This window comes from Capra hircus, chromosome 4 (genome assembly GCF_001704415.2).
Source record: "Capra hircus breed San Clemente chromosome 4, ASM170441v1, whole genome shotgun sequence".
Taxonomy (NCBI): domain Eukaryota; kingdom Metazoa; phylum Chordata; class Mammalia; order Artiodactyla; family Bovidae; genus Capra; species Capra hircus.
In genome coordinates, this window is record NC_030811.1 from 5,243,633 (window position 1) to 5,258,122 (window position 14,490).

General features: G+C 45.9%; 1 protein-coding gene across 18 annotated transcripts in view; it reads left to right on the top strand.

Moving 5' to 3' along the window:
• KMT2C (lysine methyltransferase 2C) overlaps nucleotides 1-14,490 on the top strand; it is a 258,254-nt gene that overhangs the window by 223,838 nt on the left and 19,926 nt on the right. For all 18 annotated transcript variants that reach the window (XR_001917926.1, XM_018046667.1, XM_018046672.1 and 15 more), the window contains 5 exons: nucleotides 1,163-1,241; nucleotides 2,734-2,797; nucleotides 4,599-4,831; nucleotides 8,105-9,802; nucleotides 14,051-14,263. Coding sequence is in view for 17 of the 18 variants with exons in the window: in XM_018046667.1 (XP_017902156.1) it covers nucleotides 1,163-1,241; nucleotides 2,734-2,797; nucleotides 4,599-4,831; nucleotides 8,105-9,802; nucleotides 14,051-14,263 (2,287 nt within the window). In the remaining variant the exon portion in view is untranslated. The remainder of the gene's footprint in view (nucleotides 1-1,162; nucleotides 1,242-2,733; nucleotides 2,798-4,598; nucleotides 4,832-8,104; nucleotides 9,803-14,050; nucleotides 14,264-14,490) is intronic.

A 14,490-nucleotide genomic window follows, 5' to 3' on the forward strand; every position in this document is an offset into this window, starting at 1 on the left:
GCTGAGGTTTTTGGAGAGGTGGAGACGGTGATCCCTCCTTCATGTCGTGGCGGAAACTGACTGAGGGTGATGGACAGTGAGCGCTCTGTGGACTGAGAGACCGTTCCACACCAGGCTGTAGTGGGGCCAGGGGGCAACCGATGAGTCAAAAAGCTGAGTAAAAAATTAAAAAGCATATGTTCCAAATTCTGATTAGACGTTAATTATAATGTTAGACATAATTATCTACTTAGACATTAATTATAATGTTCGATAAATAATTTGAAAGATACACACTGAAGCATTTGGTAACTGTAGATGCAGTGTTTTCATTCAAAGCAGCAATGTTTCTGAAGCTTTTAACTAGAATAAGTAACATTTTGCCAGATATCTGTAACCATATAGACTTTTTCTTAGTCAGTGACCAGTGTTTGATTTGCTCTAACCTTTAGACATAAGGATATATGAAGGTTCTTAATTGAGATACATCTTTTGTTTTATATAAAGATCAGAATATACAGTTTGATTGTGTAAATTCTAAGAAAACTATGCCTTCATTATTTTCTAAAAGATTTGAATGAATTTTAATGTGTAATGAGGCGCATAACCGAGTGGACCCTGGAAGAGCCTCACAGGCGCTGCAGCCACACTAGGCACTGCGGGGAAGTTAATCTCTCTGGAGCTTCCCTTTCATCAGAGGCAAAACGAGTAGGAAGCATTCACATTCCACAGAGTCATGTAGTAGCTGCTGCTGCTGCTAAGTCACTTCAGCCGTGTCCGGCTCTGTGCGACCCCGTAGACCGCAGCCCACCAGGCTCCCCCATCCCTGGAATTCTCCAGGCAAGAACACTGGAGTGGGTTGCCATTTCCGTCTCCAATGCATGAAAGTGAAAAGTGATAGTGAAGTCGCTCAGTCATGCCTGACTCTTAGCGACCCCATGGCCTGCAGCCCACCAGGCTCCTCAGTCCATGGGATTCTCCAGGCAAGAGTACTGGAGTGGGGTGCCATTGCCTTCTCTGTCGTGTAGTAGGTTGGGGCAGAAAAATAGAGGGCCTGAGTCCGTGTTTTTGACAAGAGACACATTGCTATTACTGCCCCTTCCCTGGAAGAGAAAACAGTTCAGGATGTAAAGATGACGTTAGTTGCAGACATTTCTTTGATGCTCAGTTATTCTTTCTACAGGTTCCCCTTCATGGGCCAGTCAGTGGCCGGGGCACAGAGCGGGGACGGCCAGACCCTCCTGCCACAGGCAGCTGCTCAGGTATTGCCGCCTGTCGCCAGTCACTCTCGAACTCCAGTGCCTTTCCTGTGTGTCTCACTAGTCTTTACAGCGAGGCCGCTTCTAGGAAACAGTAGAAGTCCTAGAACACTGCCCCAGTGTGTTACCGGCTCGGCAGAAATAAGACGTTTTTTTTAAGGGCAAGACAAGGTTAAAACGTTGGCAGTTTCTGAAAAGGATCTGTATGTTTAAGGGTAGAAGGTCACTTGGAGGGAAGCCAGGTGCTTAGGGTCTTAGGGTTTGATTTCATTTACTTTTAACTCCACGGAGACGTTTTTCACATCCAGCATTTTAGAATTCAGTCATTACATTTAAGTGTGAAACTGCTACAAATTGCAGAAAATAATGATTATAGTCATTTTATTTAGATACAGTCACGTGCTACAATTTATTCCTAGGAATAATTTAATTTTGAAGTACTTAACACTCACAATAATCAGCGTTAAGTGTAAATATTCAGTGTCAAGTGATGTCCAGGAAAGTTAGAACTACACTTTATATTGTGTTTTAAGTTTTTCTTTTCACCAAGTTCTGCCTAGGAAAAAAAAGAGAGAAAGCTACCTACTTTCTACATGTCTTTTGGGCACTTTGTTTTTGCTCTGCTTTAGATTTATTATGCTGATAATTATATTTTCATTAAAAAAGAGCCATCTGACATTGTTGAAAAAACATAGGCTTCATAGCTGAGTTTAATCTGATTTCACTGTGAGTTTATTGGGACTTTGGGCAAACTTTTTGGCCTCCGTTTTCTGATCTGTCGACTGTTACACCACCTGCTTTGCAGGATTTTATGGTTTACATGTAGTGCATTCTGGGTGCTGATCCTATTTGTCGTTGTTACTGTGTCTGCAGCTCGTGTCAGCAGAATTTGTGAGAACTCATTAAATGCTTTTTCAGTGTTAATTTTATTTATCAGATTGTTACCAGGGAATTGTGAGATGATAACTATTTATTCAGTCTCCCTGGAAAAAATAAGACATTCAGTTAGAAAATGAGAGTAATATTTAAATTAGTGTATATATGTTTTATTATTTGTGCCTGTTAGAGATACTGGTTCTTGTTTATAAATAACTGTGAAGTGGAATTTAGTAAATCTGGAACCCATGTTTCTATGTCTTAGTTGCTGAAGAAACCAGGTAGATTTGATCACAAAGTAGGGTTTTATGTGAATCTTCAGCTAAGTACTATTTGATTTGCCCTACTATCATATTTTTGATGAATAACCTCTTAGTTCAAAAATAATTATTTTTCAACTGAGACCTAGCAAATAGAACAGTTCAGAGGTAGTTTAAAAGTTTCAAAAAGTAGGTTGTCACGACAAAATTCATTCTACTTTTTATCGAAACGAAAGCTTCAAAGATGTCATAAGAAATTGAAGTTTTTTCCCTTCCACTTCTTTTTCCTTTTTTTAAGTTTTTGTCCCCCTTTAACTGAAATGTGGAATAAACCTATTTGTAAATTTTACTTATTTTAGGATGGCAGTATAACACATCAGATTTCTAGGCCTAATCCTCCAAATTTTGGTCCAGGCTTTGTCAGTAAGTATAAATCTAATCAGTTACGTGTTCTCTGGGGATTGCTGGCTTGCACTATATTTGTGTTCTTCTGAAATCTTGGAGTTAGTGTAGGTGTGTTAATTGAAGTCAAAGTGCCCTCAATCTTTAAACATCACTGCTACCCTATTAGGGTCCTCTTCCTCAAGGCATGTATTTCATTGCTTTTCTTTTCTTTTTTCTGTGCATGAATACTTATGGTTAGAGATGAGTATTTTAATACAGAAAAATCATCTCCCCATTCTCTCTTCAGTGCTGCTGCAATTTTTGTATATAGACTGGGCACTTCACAATCTGTGGCGTAAAACCACTTCTTCTCTAATGACTGTCTGTGTCAGTGGCAAGGACACTAAATGGGAACAGCAAAGGGCGTGTGCTTAAAGAGGAGCCGGGTTTAGCAGCATGGTGTGAAGTCAGGGATGCAGGATGCTACCACATCCTCCTAGTTACCTTCAGGGGTCCCACGGTGCTTCAGGATAGTGTTTAAAGTTCTCCCCAAACTGAACCTTTCTGAACTCTCCAGACTGTCTAGCTAACTTTTTTTTCACCGTTATTTTTCATTTTGCTCACCTCTGCTCTCCTGGTTCCAGAAACCAGAAAGGCTTTCCTTGCGGTAGGTCTCATTCTACCAGAAGCAGAACTTCTGAAATCTTGTGAAAAAGCCTGTTCTAGAACAATGCCCTGCAAATTTAGTAGATGAGATTCAAGTTCATACACGGACGGAACTTCTGGGTTTAAGAACAAACCCAAAGTCCAACCTTTTGAAATTCCCCTTTCATTAATGATTATAATTTGAATACATATTTGCCTTAAAAACAAGTGAACTGCTATAACCAACTGGCTTTTTCTGGCTTTATTGTGCCCATTGACTTTGGGTGGATTCTTATTGTATGACGATATTCTGTTATCATTGATGTAATTTTTCAGCTAATGTCCTTCTTGGAATTGTATTTATTCATTTCTTTGTCTTAAAGTGAGTCAAAATGGTATATTCTGAATTTCACAACATAAGATTACTTTTTTTTTTTTCTTAACTTGGCATCAATGAAATAAAGTGCCCTCAAAGAATAAGGAATATTGCTACAAGATGAAGAGATACAACTGTTTGGGGAGATATTAATGACAGTCATACAAGTGGAAAAGATTTTACTTGGTTAATGGCTTATTTATAGAAATATAAATGACAAAATTCTTAAAAATCATCAGTTTTTTTAACTTATAGATTTCCTTTATAAAACAGACTTCATATTGGTCCTTTCTAAAACATTCTAGGTTCTTTCCCTGTTAGTTCAGGACATGTTTTCACTATTTAGAAATAGGGGAAACCTTATAAACTTTGGAAAATTAACATGGGAAATGATGCCTGATCCATGCTCTGCACCTTGGTAGGCTGTGTCTTACTTCATCTCTTCAAAATCTGTAAAGTTGAATTAATCAAATACAAATGTAGTTTTATTTTAGTAAATAGTGGCTTTCGGGTTAGAGAATTCAGTGATCTAGTAGATAAAAAGTATCCTATCAGATAAGTCTTCTGCTTCTCAAAGATTGGGTTTACAGTATCTATAGGTATGAGTTTAGCGTGTATCCTAAGAATATGCATTCTTTAGTTTTAAGTATTTTTCTGAAATCTTCAGTGGTTGCATTATGGTCTAATATTTAGTATTATGTTTTCAAAATACCTATGACAAGGTCATGGTGAAACTGTTTCCTTACAAAATGGGTTTGTGTATCTTGTATTGGACTCTTTAGAAAATTAACACAGATGAATTTTAATTTTTTTCCTCAGATGATTCACAACGTAAACAGTATGAAGAATGGCTTCAGGAGACCCAACAACTTCTTCAGATGCAGCAGAAATATCTTGAAGAACAAATTGGCGCGCACAGGAAATCCAAGAAGGCCCTTTCAGCTAAGCAGCGTACCGCCAAGAAGGCTGGGCGCGAGTTCCCAGAGGAGGACGCCGAGCAGCTCAAGCACGTCACCGAGCAGCAGAGCATGGTTCAGAAGCAGCTGGAGCAGGTAACACACGGCTTGGCCAGACAGTCTGCTCTCGATTAGGCATGAATGGGTTTGGTCGGTGGGAAGATTCATGGGGTCGCAAAGAGTCAGGTACGACGGAGCGACTGGACTGGACTGCACTGAAGTGGCACACAAAAGTGTGCTGTCAGGAGTGACAGCTCTCAGACCTCTTCCTGGGGGAGTGGCTGCTACAGGCCTTGGCCCCAGAGTCACGGTCACACAGCACGCACTGCTGCAGGTGCGTCCGGCAAGCCGTGCCGTCCCAGTCCTGACTTAGAGGAGCTGTGGCTGTGCTGTGGCAGGAAACCCTGCTAAAGGTGATAGAGCTGGAGGAGTTGGGGTGCCCTCCCTGCACTGGGGGGTCGCCGTGCAGCCTTCAGCTTTCCTGGAGATAGCACGTGGGGACAGCCTCGGTTTCCTGTCAGTACTTGGAGTTGACCTTTGCCTCGCCCTGTCTTTGGTTCCCTAGTCTCCATTGGAATTTCAGATGGAGCGTTTGAATCATTCTGGTGGGGTTTTTTTTCATACTATATTTTTATTAGTGTTCCCTTCTCAGTATTTTGATCTTAATATACATTGACTGTAAAGGACTCATTCCTGAAATACAAGACCAGTTTGCTGTTATCTTCCATTATAGACCTGATGGTTCTCAAAATGTTCATACTGAAATAGCAGTTATATTTACAAAGAGGTAAAACTTGAGCTTTTTATTTAAAATAAAAGAGTAATAGTGTTTAAAATGCATTAAGGGACCCTCTTAGGTATTTACTTGAATTAAAAACATAGGTTCACCCAAAACCTGTGTGTACACATACGGACAGCGTCTCTAAAATAGTCACCAAAAACTGGGCCACCCCCACGTGCCCCCCGTCGCCATCCTTCAGTGGTGAATGTTTGGACAAAGCGTGGCACATTCAAATGATGAAATACTTACTCAGCAATCAAAAAGAACGGAACTGCTGAAATGCACCACAGCTGGGGTAGGCACAGCAAGAGCGTTGCGCTGAGTAAAAGAAGCTAATCCCAGAAGTTATATATTGACTCCATTTATGGAAAATTCTTGAAATGACAGAATTACATAGTTGGACGGTGGTTTAGTGGTTGCCAGGGCCTAGAGCTGGGAGAGAAGGATTTGCCTGCAAAGGGGCAGTGGCCTGTTTCTTGATTGTGGTGATGGCCACACTGGTCTTCACCTGTGTTGAAATGCATAGGATTATACATCAGAAATGTCCATCTTGTTTTTGATTGTCAACATAAATTTTATTCTCCAAGTTATAGTAGAAAAGAGCAGTTTGATTGACTTGGTAAAAATCACAGAACTTTCTGCATAGGGAGCTTAGTCACATGCCCTGTCTTACCTAACCTTCTGAACAAGGGGGTATTATCACCATTTTACACAGGAAAGATTGAGGGCAGGGGGAAAGGGGATGACAGAGGATGGTTGGATGGCATCATTGACTCAATAGACATGAGTTTTGAGCAAGCTCCAGGAAATGGTGAAGGACAGGGAAGCCTGGTGTGCTACAGTTCATAGGGTCCCAAAGAGTCGGACATCACTTAGCAACTGAACAACAAGAAATAAAGAATCTGCTGAGTCGTTATGCAGATAGATGAGATGGCTGATGAGAGGCATTTTATCTGCAAGCTGTTTCTGATCTGTCACTAACTCGTCGAAACCCTATGTTCTGTAGCATGCCAGGCTCACCTGTCCTTGACTGTCCCCCCGAGTTTGCTCAGACTCACGTCCATTGAGTCAGTGATGCCATCTCCCGCAGCTCCTCTGCCGCCCCCTGGCAATTACAGTATGATCCCCTTGTTTGAAACTAGGACTCTTCCAGAGTGAGGGTTCATTCCTCTTTCAGTTTAGTTTCTGGGGCCATTTTTTACTTCAAGTAAATATGCTTTTAAGGATTCTTTTATAAATTATTTTTAGCTTTGTTATTGCCTTCTGATATATTTCTATAAATTTTTTGTGATGAGGGCCTAGTTTTTGCATATACATGGATCAAATCCTATTTAGAAATTAATGCTATACTTGGAAAATGGGACGCATCATCTGTTACATAGTTGGCAGCAATCCAGTGTCATCTCGTTAAGGTAAGCAATTAATGACCGTGTTTTTAAGAGAATTCTAAAATGTCCTGGGAGAGGCCTGGCTCAGCGCCTTCTGTATTCCAGATCATGTTCTGGGCACTTGATGTGTGTTCATTCTCCTTCACCAAAGTCCAGTGGTGACCTTCTCAGTTCTAGTAGGAAGCAAGTCAGAAGAGAGAAGAGAACAAGTAGGAGTTTCCAGCCAGTGGGGAACAGGCCCAAACGATGTGTGCGGACAACATGCTAGTCGGCCTGGGAACCTGTTGATAATAACCTGCTGAGTCTTGCGGCCCTGCCTCCCAGCTCCCTGCGTGAGGCGGTGTGTCCTCAGGACAGGGCTTGTATCTTTACCGAGGTCGTCCTGAGCATCTGCTCCCGGGGCCACCACGGGCCAGGAAAGAGCTTGCTAACACAAGTCAGCCGTGGTGTTAGGAGCCTAGTAGGAAGTGTTCAAAATACCACCCCAGAGTGTCTCCATATTTCAGAAATTATACCCATTTAATTTCAAGGAGTTTTACCAATCTAGGCTTTTTAACATGGATGGGAGGGTATGGTATGTGTACTACTAATTCATCTTTTTTTTTTAACATGTTATACAGTTTTGTATACTTAAATCTTAACATTTAAATGGTTAAAGTTTGAGTTAAATCTCATAGTCTAACCTTATGTATTAATGTAACCTCTAAGACATCACAATTAGCTGATTCCTGTATAACCTTTGTTTATGGTTTTGGGTTTGTTGTTTTTTTTGTCCACGGCACACAGTTTGTGGGACTTCAGTTCCCCAGTGAGGGTTTGAACTCCGGCCACAGCAGTGAAAAGTGTAGAGTCCTAACCTCTGGACTGATGGGGAATCCCCTATTTGTCTTTTTTAAAATACTTTAAAAAGTTTATGACTTTCAGAGTAAGATTTTCTTAATATTATTATCAAAAAATGTTTTTCAAATTTGTTTTTGGTATTTCATATTTAGAAACATCTTATTATTGAAAAGATTGGCAGTTTTTAGTTGATGAGTTTTTTGGAGGGGTGTGATGTTTGCCATCACCTAATAAGTGAGATAATTTTGCCTCTACAAGATCTAATTGCCTTCTGTGTAACCTGCACCTTTATCATCAGCCAGTGTCGTGTGAAGCCTGTAGTACATATATAATGAGCAAGACTTACTTCTCCGATTCCAGATTCGTAAACAACAGAAAGAGCATGCCGAGTTGATTGAAGATTACCGGATTAAGCAGCAGCAGCAGCAGCAATGTGCAATGGCCCCCCCGCCTGCCGTTCTGCCTGGTGTCCAGCCCCAGCCGCCCCTGGTTCCGGGTGCCCCGCCGCCTGCCATGAGCCAGCCCAGCTTCCCAATGGTACCCCCACAGCTGCAGCACCCTGCAGTCATGCCTGGCCACAGCAGCCCGGCCAGAATGCCCAGCGTACCTGGGTGGCAACCTCCCAGTGTTCCTCCTCACCTCCCTCTCAACCCTCCTAGGATTCAGCCTCCGGTTGCACAGTTACCAATAAAAACTTGCACACCAGCCCCAGGGGCCGTGTCAAATGCAAATCCTCAGAGTGGACCGCCACCTCGGGTGGAATTCGACGACAATAACCCATTTAGTGAAAGTTTTCAAGAACGAGAACGTAAGGAGCGTCTCCGGGAACAGCAGGAGAGACAGCGGATCCAGCTCATGCAGGAAGTCGACAGACAGAGAGCTCTGCAGCAGCGGCTGGAGCTGGAGCAGCATGGCCTGATGGGCTCGGAGCTGAGCAGCCGGCCGCCCGCGCCCCAGCTCTCGTTCTTCGGCTCGGACCTTCCCCGCGACTTCGTGCCGCCCCCACGGCCCCTCCCACCATCTCCGCAGCACCAGATGGGGCAGGCGGTGCAGCCCCAGGGTATGCAGCAGGCGCCTCTCAGCTCACCCCCAGCCCCAGGTTTCCTGCAGACCAATGAGCGGAGGCAGACAGGACCGCCCTCCTTTGTTCCCGAGTCGCCCTCTGTTCCAGGGGGAGGCCCAAGTTTCCACCCCGTGAAGCAGGTCCACGGAGGTCTTCCTGGGCCTGGTTTCCAGCTGTCCCCCGCGAGGCCGCCATTCACACCTGCTCTCCCCGCGGCGCCCCCCGCAGCCAGCAGCGGTCTCCCTGGCGGCCAGGACCCAGCCGTCACCCAAGGGCAGAGCTACCCGGGCTCAGCACAGTCGCTCATCCAGCTATATTCTGACATAATCCCGGAAGAGAAAGGGAAAAAGAAGAGGACCCGGAAGAAGAAGAAGGACGAAGACATGGAGTCAGCCAAGGCGCCATCCACCCCCCACTCGGACATCACTGCCCCGCCGACCCCAAACATCCCCGAAACTACCTCTACGCCCGCTGTGCCCATGCCTAGTGAGCCCTCGCCGCTGGCGGGACCCGAGGCGGTGGAGCCCGCGGGCCCGTCCCCACCTGGCACGGCAGCAGGCCCGCTGTGTGCTGAGCCAGAGGCCCAGCTACCTGGCAGGGACTTCGCACAGGGAACCCCAGATCAGCAGACCTATGCAGAGTCGGAGACGGAGAAGCTCTCTGTGGAGATCCCTGCCGCCACCCAAGAGGCGAAACTGGAGACCCCCGAGCCGGAGCAGGGCCCGGGCCGGGGGGGACCTGAAGCCGAGCAGCTCGCCGGGGACCAAGCTGAAGAGCAGGCCACAGCCGCCACCGCCTGCCCCGCGCACAGCCCTCCCCGACCCGCCGGGGCTCCAGCTACCAAAGGGGACTCGGGCAATGAGCTTCTGAAGCACCTGCTGAAAAATAAAAAGGCATCTTCCCTTTTAAATCAGAAACCTGAAGGTGGTTTTTGTTCAGAAGACGATTCTACAAAGGACAGCAAACTGGTCGAGAGGCAGAACCCAGCCGAGGTGGTAAGTATGGCCCAGGAAAGCCACGGTGTCCTTTGCCCTCTTACTTCACGTTATGGTTACAGCAGATTAGTGCCAGCCTTGTATAACCTTTTTATTCCGGAGGAGAGTTAACATGAACCTCATGTTTTGATTTATACCCATAAATTATTATCAAGCAGTAATTTATTATGTTTTTCAAAAATCAGAGATCTGTCGGGTAGTGCCTTTCATACCTAACATGTTCCCATCAGCTGATTATTACCACGTTGGGTGGCTCAAACTCAAGCAGAGAAGTAAGTGTCTGTGTGTCCTAATTGCAGATTGCCTGCAGTTTCCATTAACCTCTTCGCAATAACAGAAAGTAGCTCACGCACCTCTGTAATGCATACTGGGGATCCATTCTGTTTCAGAGTGTTAATACTTCATGTCATACACACACGGTCTTAACGTGTAGATGTTATTTTACCTTTGTGGTTTTCCATGTGTTAATATTTTTCCATTTTCAAGTTACGGAACACTGGATTTGCTTCATCTGTGTGCAGAATTCCTTGTAAATATTCCTCTACAAGATTCCATCTCCTGCATTCCAGTGAATTTCCCTGAGATATTTCCCACAGCAGGTTTTTTCGGTCGTAGGAGTTTATCTACTTGTCTTATCTTTCAAAAGCTGCAGTGCCATGCTGCTGTTTTCATAAATTCCCTACAGAGCTTCTCAAATTAGATCTTCCTTTTTTAACTGAGTGGACTGGGGACTTTGGTTGTCCACGCATGCAGTTGTGCGTGGAACCTTTGCTTCTGCAAGCCTTGGCTTGCTCTGTTTCCTCTGTCTGACTCAGTAGAGACTGCGTGCCGATTTCCAGAGATTCAGACATGAGTTTTGTGGATTTGGTGCTGGTGAGGCTTTCAGTTGTCCTTGCCGTCGGCCCAGAGGCAGCTCTGTGGCCACTCAGTCTGTCGCTTCCTCTGCCCCTGGGAATCCTGGGCGCCTTGCAGCCCCTGAGGGTCTTAGAGAATTCACATCTGGCCAGTGTCTCTGTCTTTCAAAACTCAGTTCTAGAATCATGTTCCCCAGATACTGTCTCAGCCCAGCCAGCGAGTGAGTGCCCATGTGCTCACGTGCAGTGTCTCTAGTACCTCTGGACGCAGGTGGCTCCTGAAAGGTGTAGACTGCACCCGAGCCCCCTTCTGTCCTCCGTACCTGACACAGTGCTCACCACAGAGGCGGTACTCGGTGAACTGAAGTTTGTCCTAACACCGCCAGCAATTAATACGTAAAAAATGCTGCTGCTGAGTGTTGCGATGGAACAAGGGCGAGGTCAGCTCGTGTATATGTGTATAAATATCTGGACTGTGTCATGTGTTTGTCCGTCTGGGAGGCAGCAGGGAGCAGGGCCCTAGGTTACCAGGGTGATGCCTTCTTAACCACATTCCAGGGGTTACACTGTGCTGAGCACTTGCCCTGAGATAACACAGGCATAGTTATTACTCCCATTTTACAGACGGTGAAATCTATTTACTTTCTAGTCACGCTCAAGGCGAAACTGTTGTGGCCGTAGTTGGACAGCCCCATCTCCCTCCGTGCCGAGACTGTTTTCCCTCACAGAGTGGCCGTTGCTTGTGGTGTCGGGCCGAAGCCTCTCCTGGCGTGGAGCGGTCACCCCCTCAGTTTGCGCTGAGTCCATGCTTCCTCTTCCCAGGGTGCAGCCTGGGCGGGTCAGGCTTTCTGTGCCTTGGGTCCCTCTCCTGTAAAACAGGACCAGTAATGCTCCCTGTCGGTGGGTTGTCACAAGGATGAAAAGAGTCAGGGCTCACCCTGTGCCTGTGACGCTGTGAGAGGCGGTGCGTACCTGTGGCCGTCTGGTGGCCAGGCAGGGGGAGGGTAACATGCCCGCAGGTGCAGAGACGCGGCCACACAAAAAGCTACGGGGCGGCTTTGTCTTTACTGATAGATGAGAATGAGAGAAAGCAACCTAAATCCAATGTGCTAGTTACTGATTTGATGTTTCCATATATATATCTGAATGATATACAGATTTCTTGCAGCCATTAAAATTTGTGCTATGTGTGAATGTTTAATGTCACAGGGGACAAACCACCTGTCAAGTTTAAAAGACAGCCACCAGAATAAAAGAATATTGAATATAGTTCATTGTGTTTTTATCATAACATGTGTACACGTAGATGAAAGATCGGAAACATTAAAATGTGAACTGTTCCTATCTCAGGCAAACTTTTGGATAGTTTTAACCTTTTGTGTTCTTCTGTAGTTTGAAGTACAGTGATGGCTGGTTTTTAGGGTCGTTGTGAGGACGGGAGAGTTCTCTTAGGCACTTACAGGGCCTGACCCTGCACATCTAACAAGCAGTTGGATTATTCTTCTCTTATAAGCCAGTAAGAAGTGCTTGGGGCTTCCCTGGTGGCTCAGTGGTAAAGAACCTGCCTGCCAGTTCAGGAGACCTGGGTTCAATTCCTGGGTCAGGAAGATCCCCTGGAGAAGGAAATGGCAACCTGCTCCAGTATTCTTATCTGGGAAATCCCATGGACAGGGGAGCTGGCGGACTGCAGTCCACAGGGTCACAAAGAGTCAGGCAGGACTTAGTGACTGGAGATCCATACTTGTCCCCATGCTGTCCTTGGGCGTCAGCCTCAGCTAGGGGCTGCTTAGGAAGCAGAATCCTGTGCCCCCAGCACCAACGTACCAATCAGAATGTGTTTGTAACAAGATCCCAGGTGATTGACATTCATGTGGACAAAAGAGGCACAGCTGTAGGCCAGGGTCCTTGGAACGTGAATGTGCCAGAGCCACCTGGAGGGCCTGTGAAACCACTGGCTGGCTTCCCGCCCGGGTTCACATCCGGCAGGTCTGGGGTGGGACCAGAGAATGTGCACCCATCCTGGGGGCTGCTGTCTGCCTCTCTGGGGACCTCCCTTGAAGAACCTCGGGTCAGCCCTGGAGCGGGCACCGTGTGCCTGCTGCCATAGCCTCGTTGGTATGAGCTAAGAGTTGTTTTTGCGTTTTTAATGATTGAAGAAAATATGCAACCGTGATGTTGCACAATGTGAAAATTATGATCTTCAAGGTTGGTGTCCATGAATTGAAAGTATTTTATTAGCCCAGAGCCAAACTCATCAGTTTACGGGTTGCTGTAGTTGATTTTGTAGTGTCGGGGCAGAGAGTGGAGTGTTTGTAACAGACAGTGTTTGGTCTGCAAAGCATAAGATATTTGTTGTTGTTCAGTCACTCAATTGTGTCCACTCTTTGAGACCCCATAGACCGCAACACATCAGGCTTCCCTGTCCTTCACTATCTCCCCAAGTTTGCTCAAACTCATGCCTGTTGAGTTGGTGATAAGATACTCGTTTTTTGGCCTTGTACAGAAAAATGTTGCCACCTATGCACGATGTTATTTAGACTGTAATCTGTAAACCCCTGAAGATTCAGTGCAGAGCACGTTAAAATAACTGTAGGAACTGTACTAGGAACTCTAGAAACTGTACTTGCCTGTAGCAACATATTGAGTGTCAAGTTTAGAAATAAGGCTCCTAAAAAGAGTTCCATATCTTTACGGTATTGGTAGCACTGCCCTTAATGCCTGGTTCATTCTTCGCCGTGAAGATGAAAGGAAAGGAGAGGCTTATTTGTCATTGTGTCGGTCTCCTTTCGTTGGCTTGAAGTGTGTGGTGGTGGTTAGTCAGTCAGATGTGTGGCTGTGAACGCACTGGAATGAAGCACGTTGTCTGTCTTCATCACTCTCTGAGGCTAGCTGGGCCTCTCAGCTGAGAGACAGAGTCTGTGATGCTTTTCTGGGCCTAGCAGTGGTTTCCACACACCTGTACTTCACCCCTTCCTAAGGCGAGCCCAGATAAGGCACCGTGACCACCTTGCAGAGACCGGCACAGCCTTCGCTCGGGCCACCTGTTCCCCAGCCGCAGAGCACCCTTTCCCAAGCCCAGAAAAGAGGGCGCTCTGGACCGTCAGCAGCTCCCGGGCAGGCGGGCAGGCTGGGGGTTGTGCATCTCTGAAAGGGGACGAGCTCTGCTCTCTCGCCAAGCTTTGCAGCTGTTACCAGTTTCCATACCTGAGAGTTGTGTCTAAAAGGGGGCATGCCGTTCTCAGGAGGCTGGCCTTTTGAGGCCACCGTCTTCCCTCCTTAGCTTGGGGTACCCACCTGGGGGAGTGTGTGTCTTAGCATGGAGCTGAGTTAGCAGGAATTGAAAATCGAGCACGTGGATGGTTCACTTCTCTCTTAACCTTTCCGATTACATCAGCAAACTTTGGGGGCTCAAGTGCAAGGTGGTCTTGGATGTGGCAACAACCAGTTGCCAAAAGCAGATGGAGGAAGTGAAACCAAGAAACAGCGAAGCAAAAGGACTCAGAGGACTGGGGAGAAAGCGGCGCCTCGGTCAAAGAAGAGGAAAAAGGAGGACGAAGAGAGACAAGCTCTGTACTCCACCAGCGACACCTTCACCCACCTCAAACAGGTGAGCCTCCCGGAGAGTCCCTGTAAATTTCAAGGAAGTGAGACGTCAGATGCTTTTTCAGCCCTATGTAACTCTCTTGGTTGCCATCATTTCCAAAAAGTAGAGGGGTAAGAGACATCTCAACAAGGAGCCTAACAGATTCCCTGTTTGCAAGCAAATTGCACCTCTTCCATTGGCACCCCAGAATTACTTTAAAATAGCTGGATTGTCGAGATTTACTTACGTTC